This window comes from Strongylocentrotus purpuratus, unplaced genomic scaffold, assembly GCF_000002235.5.
Source record: "Strongylocentrotus purpuratus isolate Spur 01 unplaced genomic scaffold, Spur_5.0 spur5_scaffold_13, whole genome shotgun sequence".
NCBI lineage: Eukaryota > Metazoa > Echinodermata > Echinoidea > Camarodonta > Strongylocentrotidae > Strongylocentrotus > Strongylocentrotus purpuratus.
The window spans coordinates 14677744-14693732 of NW_022145598.1; the positions used below are offsets into that span (position 1 = coordinate 14677744).

At 35.1% G+C, this 15989-nt stretch overlaps 1 protein-coding gene across 1 annotated transcript; it reads right to left on the reverse strand.

Moving 5' to 3' along the window:
• Positions 1–9588: 9588 nt before the first annotated feature.
• On the reverse strand, positions 9589–11906 carry LOC105441081. Its single transcript, XM_030983763.1, has 3 exons — positions 11642–11906; positions 11019–11078; positions 9589–10203 (listed from the first exon to the last, which is right to left on the reverse strand). The coding sequence occupies exons 1-3, from the start codon at positions 11844–11846 to the stop codon at positions 9617–9619; spliced, it is 852 nt and encodes a 283-aa protein (XP_030839623.1). The 5' UTR covers positions 11847–11906; the 3' UTR covers positions 9589–9616.
• Positions 11907–15989: the final 4083 nt, after the last annotated feature.

Here is a 15989-nt window from a genome sequence, read left to right on the forward strand (position 1 = left end):
TGTATTAGGCGCTTAATACTATTCTTTCTAAGCGCACCATTGTCTTTGTACAAATTACCAACCAAAACTTATAATAATCACGCTAATTATAAATCTGCTCTTTCTGCAATAAATCATGCATATACATATTAATAATACAAATAAAAATAAGATCAAACATAAGATCAAACAAACAAGGAATAAGATGATGTGCGCCCCCTTTAATCGACTCACAACTGCGCCCGTGTAGAATATCATACATGAGAACGTAAGGACATTAAATCTGAAAGATATTTAGGGGCTTGGCCATGGAGAATTGTGTATGTCAAAAGAAGAACTTTACATGTTGAACGATGGTGTATGGGGTTGGGGGTTAGGTCCTCAAATTCTCTCGAGAGATGAGTATTCTAAAAATTTTGAAGTGGAAGTAGATATGAATGAGGAAGGCCAGAAAGAAAGAAAAAATGACAACTATATATCAATGGAAAGCTGATTGGACGTAGAATACAGAAACATACACATAAAACTGATGTTTCATTTCGTTATTGTACAATATATTAAAGCAGATAAATACTCATGCTCAGCCCCCTCTGAATAACGAGTAAGCCGCTATCGTGATGACGGCATCGTATGAAGGGCAGCCAGCCAGATTGTAGCCGCGAACTACATTCGGATGAATTATGTCTGCCAACTTTTCCTCAATTTTCTTGTTTTTAACAATTTTTTTATTGTGCTTTCATTCAACAAATTCCTAGAAAACAAAATTATATTGAATAATACAAAAACAAGTTGATATGTTTCGAATAATTACGACAAATAATGACAGAATGGAAACAATATAACATAAAATACCTCAAACTCCCTTCCCCCCCCCCCCACCTTCCACCTAAAACAAAATGACCCCTCCCTCAATTGATGCCAGTCTCTCTCTCTCTCACTTTCTTACGTTGGTAATTATGTTTTCCACCTCCAATTGTGATATAAACAAGAACAACATACAATTGAATAACATATATAAAACGTTTTTTTTAATAAAATAACATTGCTTATACACAAATATAATTAATCAAAAACTTACTTGCAGTATATATAACTGAGCAACAAAGTAAAATTAAAATACATGAACATGATTAATAAGTTAAATGTACATGTTATTCACTCTATATAAACAAGTTATTACAAAAAAAAAAAAAAAAAATCTGGAGTTTATTTTACTGGTACAAGGATCAAGTCCTGATATCCCCCTCCCTCACACAAACACACCCACCACATACACACAATACACAATCAGTGAATGTCTGCTAATATTCTCAACTCAAGAAATATACTAAATAAGTTAACCAGGGTGCAAAATTAGAGTCACACCCACACGCGCACACACAAACACTCACTCACAAAAACGCGCACGCTTTATACTTTCTTTTCTTCTGAGTTTCTCTCTGACTCTCATTGTATGTATAAAGATCTTCCGAAAGAACTAAAGACATTATTATACTGCATTTACTACCTGCATTCTCTCATTCTCATTGGATGAAAACAGGGACCACTTGATTCTCGTAAGACAATGGCTTGATAAAATAAAGTTGACCTTTCATTTCTGGGAAGAGGTGAAAAATTCTTTGTGAGCGTAATAATTCTTATTATGCAAGTGTGGAAGATCATCAGAAAAGCATGGCTCTTCAAATGCCTTTATATTCTAAATATGTCAGTAACATCGTAAAACTCGGGGGTAGGATTTTTACGCCACGTGTTCGTGTAGTCCCATATACATCTTTCTGTGTACAGTGTTTGTAACTTTACCAAGACTTGGCCAAACTTCTTATCATTTTGATGATTCTAGAACCTTGCAATACATACAAGTTCTTATATGCTTGATTATCAACCTTTTTTGGTCGATTCCACACCGTTTATTTCACAATGCAATCGCATAACCAGTACTCAACTTCATCTTTAAGTTCTAGCCGTGTTTTATTTTAACTTTAATTATTTGTTCTCGACACCTTGTGGATAAAAGACCTTCTTCTCGTAATTAAAATCATTAGGGCCCCGTCTTATAAAGAGTTGCAATTGATCCAAATCAATCGCAGGTTTAGAGTTTTATATATGTTATGTACATAGCTCCGATTTTGCAAATAAGGTGCTATTGATCGCGACTCTTTATAAGACGGGGGCTAAGATCACATTGAAGAGCACTGAGCCAGAGATGAATCAGACAGAGAATAAAAAGTTAGTTAATTAGAAATTTGTTGTAATTTGGATCTAAGATTTGCAATCTTGATACGCAGTCTAGGTATCTGAAGTTTTAAATTATTTATTTCTCCATTCGTCATAATGCCAAACATTTCTAGATATGTTTTTCTTATCTGCTTATCAGCTTGTAATCATCACGTAACAGGCACAATAAACTCATATACAATATCTGGCAAGTAAACATGTTTATCTCATCGTTCAAAGTAGTTCGAAAAGCGACTTTCCGAGAAATTTTGTATTCCGAATGAAATGCAGTCCAGTCGTGTATTAATGTCCTGGCGTCTGCCAGGTAACTATCCTATTACTGGTCATAGTTTGCCATTTTGTTATTAGAGTCTTCACAAACTCTCTTAGTTATAGGTAAGGCTAATGCTAACTGATTTTACATGAATTCCGCGCCTACGTATGTAGTTTTTAGACATTTGGAAACTCATCTGTCAAGGCATTTTTAGTTTAGAGAGCCACTGACCTGCTTGCGTGAAGTTGTTTGGGCCTTTTTTTTTTTGTGGCCTCCTGCCGATGGATCCTGATTCCCTTTTTGTCTTTAATACGTTGGTACATGAGTACATGGGCACTCTGGTTGACTTCTATGCTTTGGAAATTGTCTGACTGGTTAGCCGTTGCCTGTCTTCGGAGACGTCGTTTTATGAAGCGGTTCGATATGACTTAAGCAGTGAAGACGACGCGGGGACATCTATCAGCACTCTGATGGCATTGTTTGCTTTGGAAATCTTCTGACTGGTTAGCCGTTGCCTGTCTTCGGAGACTTAAGCAGTGCAAGCGACACACAGACATCCACAGCAGAAATGATTACTGGAAGTCGACGGTTCACTTCAACAGGTGCATTTCCTTGTCGGACTAGAACAAATAAAGGGCAAAAAACATGGCAACATAATCAAAACGCTGAATCAGGATCATTTGGAAATAAAGCCTTTTTTAACACAATATAAACAAAATGATGAATTGATTTACTTCAAATAAAAATAGATGTATTTATGTTACTCTTTCTTGTATTGCCTATACGACGTAGGGTATTTTTCAATTGTGAAAGCGGATATGGTTAATAACCAAAACTATTGAAACTCTATAACATATCAGTAACACCACTAAAACCAACTCAAAATTCGAATTTTGGCCATTCTCGATACCATAACTTATGCTGGGCCTGCTTTTTGTGGGATCGGCCCTGTTGGTGTGAGTGAAATATAACATTTAAGAAAAAATACTTACCGGTATATATAGATGCGCCATCATAACCACCACAAAATATTGTCAAGTCCCCTTGGCAGGGCAAACCACATCTCTTGTCATCCAGTTTATTGTTTATACATGTCCGTTCACAGGAGCAAGTACATTCAGTCCGGTTGAGTATTGCAGCGTCTGGAAACCCATGTTCTTTACAAGTTGCAGTGCAGGAGTCGGGTGTGATGGACTCTGTGATATTGACCACGTAGTCTAAGTTAAAGCATCCTTGATCAAAGCAACCGATGTAATCACCATCTGTTAAAGAAACAAGTATATCTCTGAAACAAATAATACATAAGGCAATTATATGATGCATAATTTATTACTTTAAAATATGATAATCTATTAATTGTATAATCATTTGTAAATAATCCTTTTTTTTTTTTAGATATGCATATAATAAATCTTGTTTACTTCTGCCTTCAATTTGTTCACTTCCTAGAAAAGAATGTAAGCGATAACAAAAAATCACATTATCTTAGGAAAACATCAATTATAAGATTTCTTTTCTGATCAATAATTTTTATTTTTTTCATATTATATAGCAGTGTTAGCATGCCTACAGTGCAGTTTGAAATCAAATCTCATCAATTTATAGCTTAAGAATTGTCTTCTTTTTCTTCAGAAATATAATTTACTTTAGATATATGTCTTTCACTGATCCTATGTAGCCTACAATCCGTGTTCATCCGATGTTGTTTAAAAATTCAACTCCAAATATTTGACGAGAGTAAAGTATTACTTACATTATATAAAAGTCAGATCATTTCTAGCATAATACAATATCATAGCTTATTGTCAACAAAATGTAATGTGTAATATAACAATTGAAATTTAGGTAGCTGATATTGACTTGAACAAAGGAAAACTTACCTTTAGCAGATCTCTCATCTAATTCGTCTGCAGTCAATGTGGCATTTTCATCACCTATAATACAATTCACACTTAGGCTTAGGGCAAGTATGAAAAGAAGAATTCCAAACATTCTGGCACGTAAGCTCCACAATACTTTTTCTTTGATTAGTTTGCTGTAGTAGCAAAACTAGACACAATAGTTTAATAACCAACTTGGATTGTTTATGCATATAACGTATCATCGATGTTAAAGTATTGTTTTCTGCGATGATCTCTACAGCGAATTTTTGCAAGACCTCGAAACAATGGAAGGAGTTATTCCAGAAGCGGACTTAGGTTGGCAGCATCAGTAACTAGGTGATGAATACTATTGTTTAATTAACCACACTCGTCATAAAATGAGTACTCACTTCTTGATACGAAACAAAAGTTAATCAATATGGACATCAAGAGCGCTTTCGAACGTTAAAGGTACAGTTGTCAAATTAATTGAAACTGGTAAAGCATTGATATATGAGCAATACAAATTGACAACGATCGAATGAATGAATGAATGAATGGATGCAAGAATAGATGAACTCATAAATAACTGAATTGTATGCACAGTTTAAAAATAACACTTGTTTCAAACTCGTTAATACGCTTTTTGTTCGTTTAATTTTGCAATTATACAACTCACTCTTAAAAATCACAATCACACGTAGAGATCCATCCTTTTTTTTTGTCATACTTCTGTACAGTATTAAACCATTGGATAGATTGTGATATATGAACTTTAATTTACAACCTAAGTCATTGAAATATATACCCCCACCCCCCGTACCCCGTATCATTAGTGTCGAAGGTTTAGACAAAATCCGAAAGGTATGTTTTTAATGACTAACGAGAGACTTTCAAATGGTTGGAATTTCGATGTAATTTGGATTTACAACTTTTTTTTTATATATCATAATATTCAGGTATTTATCGTAGCCTTTTAATCGGGTTCTCCCTTCAATCATGAAAAAAATGAAAGTCATGATACATTATAGTGTCATTCCAAGAGCAATTTAATACGAGTACATTAATATGCATAGGGCTTACACTCGTTTCATATTAAGAAATAAGGGGGTAAGGACGAAATGCTAAATTAAGATTAAGGAGCTTGTTGAGACCGTCGGAATGAAACAAAACATATTCGCATTCTTGAAGGGTGAGGAGTACAAAGTTTCTGATACGATTGCAGTCTTTTATTGTAATTTGCATATGTTTAGGAGTCAGATATTTATTTGATAGCAGACCTAACTGACCATTGTGTATTAGAGTATTAGTTGCAAGGACATAACGGATACATTTAAATAAAATCTTTTGAGGTAATTGATGTACTTATTATTTGATTCTTGTATTATAAAATGAGCATGCCACATGGACAAAGTTCTGCAAACGTGGAGAAGGAATATTGTCTAGTCGAGGGTAAATAGCTTTTAAAGGACATGTTTCCTCGTTACAACACTTTTATTTCCTCTCCCTTTCTCGTTACTTTCCACATGTGTTTTAACGTCCCCTCCACCTTCCCTTTCTATCTTTATCTCTCTCTCTCTCTCTCTCTCTCTCTCTCGTTATCGATCTCTCTCCCTCTCTCTCTATCTCTCTCTCTCTCTCTCTCGCCCTTTCTATGTTATCAAATAAAAAATTGCTCTATACAACTTAGAATTTGAAGAACCGAAACCTAAGTTCCTGGATAAGTTTCTGGCAATAAACAAGGCACACCACTGTTTAATATTGATACGACTCCAATAAAGGGGTCTCATTTTCTTTGTCTCCCCTTTTTATTTTCCCTCCCCCCCCCCCATTTAATTCTCTCTCTCGTTCTCCCTTTCTCTATATTATACAGTAATTGACTTGCAGGGGGTGTTATAGAACATTGTTTGGACTGCTGAAGGGAGTTATATTTCCCAAGTGGTTATATTTTCCCAAAGCGCGCAGCGCTGAGGGAAAATATGGTCACGAGGGAAAATATAACTCCCTTCAGGTCCAAAGAATGTTATATACCCCCTGCCAGTCAATAACTGTTATATTAGTTAGCATTGACTTTTTTGATTTTTTTTTAACGGGGGGGGGGGGTGGTCCAACAATTGTCTTGCCCGAAATGTTTTAATTTTTTTTCGGGGACAATCAACATTTTAGAAAAAGAAAAGCAAAAAAAAAAAAAAAACCTGAATAAAAAATTCTCAAAAAACAAAAACAAAAAAAAATGGGGAAAAAAAATGGAAAAAAAAAATGGAAAAAACTAATTCGGGGGGAAAAATTCATGTAAAAAAAAAAATATGGAAAAGAAAAATGACCCTCGGTAGTGGTGTAATGTGTGTAATTGGTGACATACTGTTCTCAAGAGGGCGACATGCATTGATATAAATATGTTCATTTCGCCAGCTGGTAAAATATAACCAGCCAGGAAATATAACAATTTGGATCCTCGCTATTGATATCACGTGACGAGCTCTGGACCAATCACATCTCGGTATCTGTCTAAGCTATCTAATATATCGTTCCCCATCTCTCCGCCTCTGCTGTTTCTATTTCTCTTTTCTCGCCCTCCGGCCCTCCCTTCCTCTTTTCTTTTTCTCACTCAGTCTCCTTCGCTCTCCTTCTCTCCCCCTCTCTCATCCTCTCCATCTCTGTCTTAGCAATGTCCATGGTTGTAAAGTGATTACACTCTCGTCTCATATATTATGTTATAATTTAGTTCCATTTGCCCCTTGTCTATCAATGTACATTAATCGTCCACTTGAATATACCCAAGTGTCAATTAATAATCCCATTAAATCTTTCTATGATATTTTATCTCGTTTCTAATAAGTGATATTAATGTCTTTTTCGAACTTAGTTACGACAGTGAATTATACTGGGACCCTTCACGAATAGAGAGGAATTAACAATGTCTTTCAAATGAAAAACATGGGATTTATTTGTTAATATTGTTGTGATCCTGTTGTACCTTCATACCAGATTCATACAAATGCGGTGTAAATATCCCTGAAGTTATGAGATTAGTTGTATTTATTTCAATATTAAGTTATTCTATTAGCTATAACAAACATTTTTAACGATCTTTTTCCCCTTTTCATAAACTCATAGTATGCTGTTTGTTAACATAGTAAACGTAGTACAAACTTTTCAACAAAGAGTGTATATAATCATAAATCGGTGTTCTTTTGTTAGAGTAATAATTTGTACATTAACGTTACATTTGCATATAAAAGAATCACAGGTCATTCAACAATCAAAACTAACACCGAACATAAATGTTACTTCTAGCTTATGTACATTTGTAAAGCCCCTGAAACTCTTGTTTTTAATTATTATTTGAAGCTAGTTGATAGTTTGCTATAATTTTGTTTTCTTTCGTTTTTTGGTTTCCCCCTTTTTTTTTATTCATCAACTATGATATAAGCAAATAAGCTCTGATAAACAGCAGATGGATTATGTTACATCCAACCGTCAACTATTTGTCCGTGATTTTCAAAAACCACAAAGGTTAGTTGTATTCATTGGCACTACATTTTATCAGATTTCATGGATGGAAATAAAAATGTCTCGAATTAGATTTTTTAATGAAGGATTGATTTCAGTACATTTCACTCGTTTGATATCTATTTTTTTTTTTATAGTACTGCTGTTGTCACACACACGTGACAAAGTAATTTATTTTCTAAAGTGCCATTTGAAAGATTGTAACAGGAGCCAAATTACATAAATGACTCCTGATATGCAATCAGAAACTGAAAGTGTTGTTCCTAAATTATAGCTCTTGTATTTCAAATATAACTAGAAGCCTATTTTTTTTTTAATTCCTTTTCATGGACAAAGCTTTTTTGACAAATTATTTTTATCCTGAGAGCTAAACAAAATTGCATACTGCCATCTACGCTCGACAATATATGTTTATGATTTGATTATGTCTTTATATCCGTGTCTGTCACAGTCGTCCTCTCGTTTATTTTTGTTTTGTTTTGTCTTCTGCAGCTAATATCTCTATTGTGGTATACTGCACTAGTCTATGCAAAGTTGACAGTATCAGTATTGCGCTACTTTAACAAATTTACTTGGTGTTTTTTTCACTCCGATATGTTACATTTGATACATGTATGTCACATTGTATTACTTTTCAATTTAACGATGTAAACGAAATTAATTTATATTTACTTATACAGTTATAGCAAAATGTTGACAGCAATTCCGTATCTGGTGAGCAATATGAAAAAAATATTTAAAACACCTAAAATAACAATTAAAATTTAATCGATTATACTTTCGAACATTAATAAACATATCATTTGTCAAGTAACGATATTTTACTGAAAGGCAATTTATAAGCGATTCACAATGTGCTTCAAAGAGTGACGTGAATGTTGTACATCTTAATATTCACAGTGTAAACCAAAAAATCGAGCAATTCGATTTATTGTATAACATCAAAGTAGATTTTTTGTTAAGGTTGGTCTGACATAAACCTGGTTTACAGATAAACCTCAAACTATGTACTACGTGTCTAAACATAATACAATTTTTAACAATAGAGTAAATCGGAGAGGAGAAGTATTTCCATTGTTACGTGCCAGCCTACCTTTATTACAGTGTACTAAATGAATTGAATATAATCAATCAAACCATGAAAACAGTTTATATTTAGATTAAATTGCCCAAGAAAATATGTTGGTTGTAGGCACGATTTTTCTGCCACCATCTTCGGATTATAATACATTTCTACTTGAAATACAACAATTACTCTCCAACCCTATATTTCAAAATAAACACTGTTTTAGGATGGGGGATTCTAATATCGATCTTGTAAAGTGCGATCATTTTTCTCAACTCTATTTTTTTTTCTCGCTTTTATAATTTTCATTTATTCCACTGATTACTTGACTTTTACTTTTAATGAATAGTATTTTCTCAAGTATCGGTCCTAACCTTGCTAAAAATAATATCACAAATCAATAGTTCCTTTGTGACATTTTTTAAGAATAAGGATCCAAATACATTTTTCCTCTCCCCAATATATGCTAATAAAATACTTTCCAATTACTGGCCACTTGCTCCATCTGGCAGAAACTATGTCTTGCCCCGCTTTTAACGGTCTGGACGTGCATATGTATGATCTTAAACACAAATTGATAGATTCCACAATTACCCAACGAGACAATCTTTTTATCGTCATATTCAAAGTCGCTACGGCATTTTACAAATTTAGGTTTTGAATAACTTAAAGATAACTTTTTTTGGGGGGATGCGTGAAGCTTGCAGTTTAAGGAATGATATGCCTAGGTGTAGATTCTTTCAAACTTGACCCTGGTAAGAGATAGCCGTCTCTGTCGCACGCAAATCCTGTTGTTTTTCTCATATCTAGACCCACACCAGGCTGTGTGTACTCGTCATTATAGCCCTCGAAGTTTGAAGCGACGACATCGGTACGTTCCAGGGTCGAATAGTGAGGTGAATAGATTGCCCCTTGATCTACACCTTGATCAAACGACATTTCGTAAGGTGAGATCTGTTCATCGTCAACTGCAGGGGACTGGGGATCGTTGCTCAGGCTACCATGCAGTGCTCTATTTGGGGCTTGTCCTCGATTCGTAGGTGAAACCATCCCCGCATCAACTTGATGATCATGCTCACCACCGTCCTCCACGGCATGCGGCCTGTGTGTTGCATGCCGATTTATCTGCCGAATACTGCTTTTCTTGCTGTACATCCTTAGGTTTCTGGACGACGTAACCTTTCTCAACCGTCGATAAAATACAACCACCGTGATTACCAAGGCGCAGATGATGATGCAGGAGATAACAAGAAATGACACAAGTGTGGTATAATGCTGAGGCTCGCAGTCGGATCCTGGGAGTGGGTTAAAAAGTTACAGACTATTGAGCTAACGTGGTGACTTCCATGACTACTAAAAACCATCATTCCCAAAGACCCGGAATACATTTTCTGTTCGTTTCTAGGACGCAATGAGTTGACGATTGATACACAAGAAAAAGATTATATTTTACCTCAAGGGGCCGTTTTCTCAAAACTATGCGTTCTATTAAAATAGTTTTAAAAAATGTATGTTAATTGTCTCTAAAATATGACAGTGCACGTAATAGAAACTTATCATTGTGCTCTCACAGATTTGTGTACGCGCACGCACCCAGTTTGTTAAAATTGAAGGAGAATTCACCTCTCGACTATGAAGCCTTATCATGCAGAGAGGGTAAAACAATGTTTCATTTAATATAAAAAGCATTCTTATAGGCCAAATAATATCGTCTTGCAAGTATTATAAAGAGACCCTACTTCGCCATATTTACGACGTCGTCTGCTTCCAAAGGAAGCTGCCATTTCGCCGAAATTACCGTTCAAATTTTCCGGATTGTGACGTATCGCTAGGAGAATTGATGTGGCGCGCGATGCGCGTGTTATATGCAATACACGTTAAACATGGTGAACTGCCAAGTGTTTGGTTGTACAAATTGTTCCTAATAATTAATTTTCTAAAAGATAAGGCAGGGTTTTCAGGGGAACAATCTTATATGATATTATCGCAAATGACATGAAAAGAATCAGAGGAGTCATACATGACTTTTCAACAGAAATAAGTCGTTTCTGCATAGATCTTAGCCTATAAACCACTTGCATGTGGCTTGCTGAAAATAAATCTCACTCACCGTCATCGCTCTGATTTGTTCCATCTGTACTGTTTGGCCGAGAGGTGTTTAGAGACCTTACTGCAAGACAAAAAATGCACTATACACTTCTTAGGATGTACGATATATAAGAACTTGTTAACCACGAGGGCATCGGTCATACGACATGTAGGACTAAATATGTCTTGTCCCACCCTACATGACCAATGTAAAGCAGATAGGGAGTCAAATATGTATCATTATTATGGAACTATATCGATCATTACTTGTAAAATTTATTACAAAAATAATCCCCGATCATTCTGATTTCAAACACTAGATATTTTCCCCAAATTATGCGATCAGGCGATATTTATAACAAAAATGTAAAAACAAAAAGAAATAGAAGTATTTCTGGAAATGACAATCAAATTATTATATTGGTCTCATAATTTATTTTTTTCACAAAACATGATTAAAAAAAACATCCCTATAAAACTAATGCACGTCAGCTACAGTGTAATTTATTTCAGATTTGTATCTTTCCTCTTCTAAATATTTACTTGGAGGAGGGGGGGTTGGTATGTTTGGGGCTTTTTCTCTTGTTTTAGGTAATGCATTAGTGATCTTTAATCAGGGAAACTTTTAAGAACATAATATGTCACCTTTATACACAGCACTTGTATTCAGTCCACCACAAAATTGGTTAAAGTCCTGTCGGCATGGCAATCCGCATCTATAATCTTCCACGGGGGTTTCCAGGCACTCTACATCGCACGAACAGGAACACCCAGATCCCTGGTATACATATGCGAGAACAAATCCTTTGTCATCGCATCTCGCTGCACAGGATTTGGGCGTGGTCCCCATGTTTTCTGGAAAGCTAATATTGTGCTCTAGGTTCAGGCATCCAAGATCATAGCAACCAATGTAATCCCCATCTTAAAGTAAGGAGAATTGACAAAAGAATTTAAAAAATGAAGAATTCAGATTATACGATGCCTGTTTACTGTAGTAAAACTAAATAAATAACTTCGATAAAGAGGTAACAGGTAAAAAATATTTAAAAAAATACACAGATACTTTAATAAATAAGTAAGAAGATTAAAGAAAAACATCAATCAATAAAATAATGAATGAATAATAATTTTACAGGAATAAATGATGAAAACGGTTCTATGATATTATCTGGTATTAGTTTGATAAAAGTGCTCCTGTGTTCTTTCAACCCAATGGCCTCCACCCCCCCCCCCCCTCCAAGGAAAAAATAAATGATATAGGTACGTACTTTTTGCCAGTGTCTTATGCCTCTGTAAATCGGTGCAGTTGTCGAGTGCAAAGCCTCGAGGAAAAGATGAGATTTGCAGAAATAAGTAAAATAACAGTATCATTGCATCCATTGTAATGAGGGGAAATTTCAAACAGTTTTACTGTGGTTGAGCAGATTGTAACGAGATAAGGTCCAACTGCTAGCGGAAGTTATCATGGTCTGAACAAGGAGGTCGTGACGACGTTTAGCATGCTTTCACCACAACACAGTAAGATTGCCACATGAGGGAACTTTGATTGATTTTACAAACTGTGACGAAACTATAGATAACATCGTGTTGCATGTCACGTGAACACTTGACATAAACTTGAGACCTTGCGGAATTGTAAGATAAAGGACGGTGTTGTAATTGAGACTGTTTATGAGTCAAAAGTAGAATGATAATTATGTACGAGACTAGGATAAAGGTTCGAAGGTCATATAATCATTAAGGAGTAGAGGTCTTTTAAAAAATAATAACGCCACGTTTTATGACCATTCTATGCATAGAAAGTATGGTAGATCGTAATCAATGTATTACCATTTCTTGTTCAGTTGTCCAATATAGCATACACTATTTATTTTTCATGATATGAACATGAGCCATTTTTTAAATGTTATTATACCAACTGATTTGATTATAGCTTAGATTTTATTGTTACGTAGATTTCGATTTAAGTATTCAGAAGTGCTATGAGCATAATCACCTTCCGTAAATTTATGTTTAACATTTTTGAAGAAACGTCTCCGATCATTGTATAATTAACAATTACTGGCACATTTAGCTTAAAGGCAGGCTTTACTACTTCAGCAAGAAGGGATTAGACCGCCCAGCGAACCAGTGAGGTCACTGTGACAGGTGGCTATCTCATTAACTCAGCTCTCAACTAACATAAGAAAAAGAGGATCATGGGGGACCAACAGGCACCGATCAGGGAAGTTTTCTATATCGAGGGAACAAGTAGCTACAAGTAGGACAGTGTGCCTTTAATTGATGTTTCTTTCCTGGGAACCTAGGGACAATTTATTCCATGAACCGGGTACTAATGGGTGAACTACAATATTGGAATACAGCTGCATTTATTATTTGGTTCTATGTCGGCTAAGCCTTGGGCAAGCCTTCGGGGGTGTCAATAACAATATTTGGATAAAAAGTATCAATAAGATTCGAACTTGTTTAATCATAAACCTAACGTTTGCATTAATCTACGCACGGTAATGGTGTCTATCCAGTATTATGATAATACAACTCATGGACGTAATGAGCAAAAGAGGGAAGCAGTTAACACACAAGAGACACAATCTAATCTCAATAAGGTCATGTGTGTTTGGGTCGATCGCCCAAATAAACCAATGAACACACAACATGATATCATGAGGTATACAACCTTGTCGATGTAGTTTATGTAATGTAAAAGTAATAAGAAAAGCGGAGATTCCATAGCACGTAGCGTGTTTCCAGCTCCGCCCTTTTTTGTGTCGGGGGGGGGGGGTGGTCTCTTTTTTGGTCTGTGATAACTTTGCATGTGTAACCTTAGCCCAGCGACCAAAATTAATTTTCTTTATGGATTCTGGGTATGAATCAAGAAATAGTAATATTTATACATTGGCTTATAAGTTTTAAGAACTTAAAACGCAATGTCGCCATCATACGACAATGAGGCAACTTTGTCTGTGACAGTTTTACATTGGCGATAACAGGCTTGAAATTCATTCCATTTCTGCTTGTCCTTTATCTTTCGAAATTATGAATGTACCTGCTGTCATCACCAACAAAATCTAACTTAAATAAATGTTCCTTGCGCACATCGCCCCATGAAGTTATTTGTATTGAAATGCTCTTAGTTCCCTAATAAGTGTCGTGACTCTAGGCCTTACCGAAATATATCTTATAATTATTTTTTTGTGAAGTCAAAATAATTGTGGCCATCTCGTTTATGTAACCTATATAAATGTTGTAGAATTGTTACAAATTATTCGAAAATCTTCCTCGAAGATAAATCATTATTTTTCTAGAAATATTCAATTAAACATTGTATTCCTTTATATATAGTATGTTCCAGTTAACTACCATTGTTAATAGTTACCCCAACATATTTTCCACTCTCCACCACTGCTTGACAAATATTCCAAATATCTTCGTAAACCCAAAACTCTGAAAGTGAGAAATCGATCAAATATCTTCTCCATCAAAAAATAGATCTAATTGACAAATATTCCGGTTATAAAAATCAATATTAAATATCAATTTCCCTTTGAATAAAAGTATGTATTGTTAAATATAATCAGATTGATTTTTTTTTCCTACCTCAAAATGTCTACATGTTTCGAACTCTTGCCGAGCTCGAAATATCTCACTGTGAAATACAGGGCAACTTCTTTGTATCGTAATTACAAAGGAAAATTAATATTTCACCTGCCGACTCATAGCTGTAGTCAAAATACATCTTCCAGACCAGTTTTCTTTCCCAACACAAAAGTCGTTTTAACCACATAACACGTTGCGTTTTAACGAACAGTTCAAATTAATCATCCTTAATCGACCGTCTCCATAGTCATGGAACACTACTACTCTTTTATTTCGATCCTTTTCCTTCAAAATAAAATCAAAGTAAATTTTGCGAATTTCTGCTAATGAGGAAGACACGTAGTTTAAGTTAGACAATGTATACGTTTTAAGTATGTGTATTTACCCCCACGATGGTAAGGTCTCTCTGTTTTCACCACCCTCTAATTCAAGACGCGCTAACTCGTATTAATTCTTCAAACGCACAACTCACCCACTCCCATGCCTTCTACCGCACATGATTAAAACAAAAACACGCATGATACAAACTCTCACTTTCGCATTTACGCCTTCCAACACATCAGCACACACTGACACTAGTATTTTATTAAACAAAATAGTCACATTTCTTCACCAGCAAGTCCGTACATAATTGTGTTCTTTATTTTGTTTTATACTGGTCGAACTACTGGTAGAATAATTGTTTAATGAGCAACATTAATAATATTATTTTTGCTCATATAGAGCTTAATACGTCAAGAATGTATAAGCTTCCTTATTGCAGAAGTGTGCACAAGGTCGACGACCTGTCGATTGACTTTCGTTTTAAATGTATTAAGGGATATTTGTAGCTTTCATAGTAGCTAGCACGACCACTGTACTTTTTTGTAATTTGTTTACGTTTACCTTTCTCAATCCATTTTAGACGACACAAGAAAACATGTTTTTAAATTGGGGAAATTTAATTAGTTTGTTTAATTTTATCTCGTATACCCACATATATGTTGATACTTCCTTATCCACTGAATGTTATGATTCGGAAGTATTGTAGGATGATTTCGATATGAACCATTTATAAGCCTGTGCGTTGTAAAATACACATAAATGCCAATATTGTTGGGAGAGTCTGTATTTTGCACTTGAAGTCATTAAAGTCTAATAAGACTAGGGCAAGTGAGGTCATCAAAATAAGTAAGATTGCAAAGTGGTAGAAAATTAAGAGTCAGTAGTATGACTTATGTAGATCATTTCGTTTTATATTACAAGCAGGGGACATTTGTTTTTTGTAATCACTTTACTCAGTTAACGATATGCTTGTCCTCGCCACACTTGTAAGCAAGCAGTAAACACTTTCAAACCTACATGCTATCGTGGTGTACACCAATAGAGTCCATTATTTTAGATAGGTAAACCCTAA

Coding starts and splice junctions, on each gene's coding strand:
- LOC105441081 (XM_030983763.1), bottom strand. CDS start 11,846: ATGGGGACCACGCCCAAATCCTGTGCAGCGAGATGCGATGACAAAGGA. Junction 11,079..11,641: donor TACAAGTGCTGTGTATAAAG/GTGACATATTAT, acceptor TTTGTCTTGCAG/TAAGGTCTCTAAACACCTCT. Junction 10,204..11,018: donor AACAAATCAGAGCGATGACG/GTGAGTGAGATT, acceptor ACCCACTCCCAG/GATCCGACTGCGAGCCTCAG.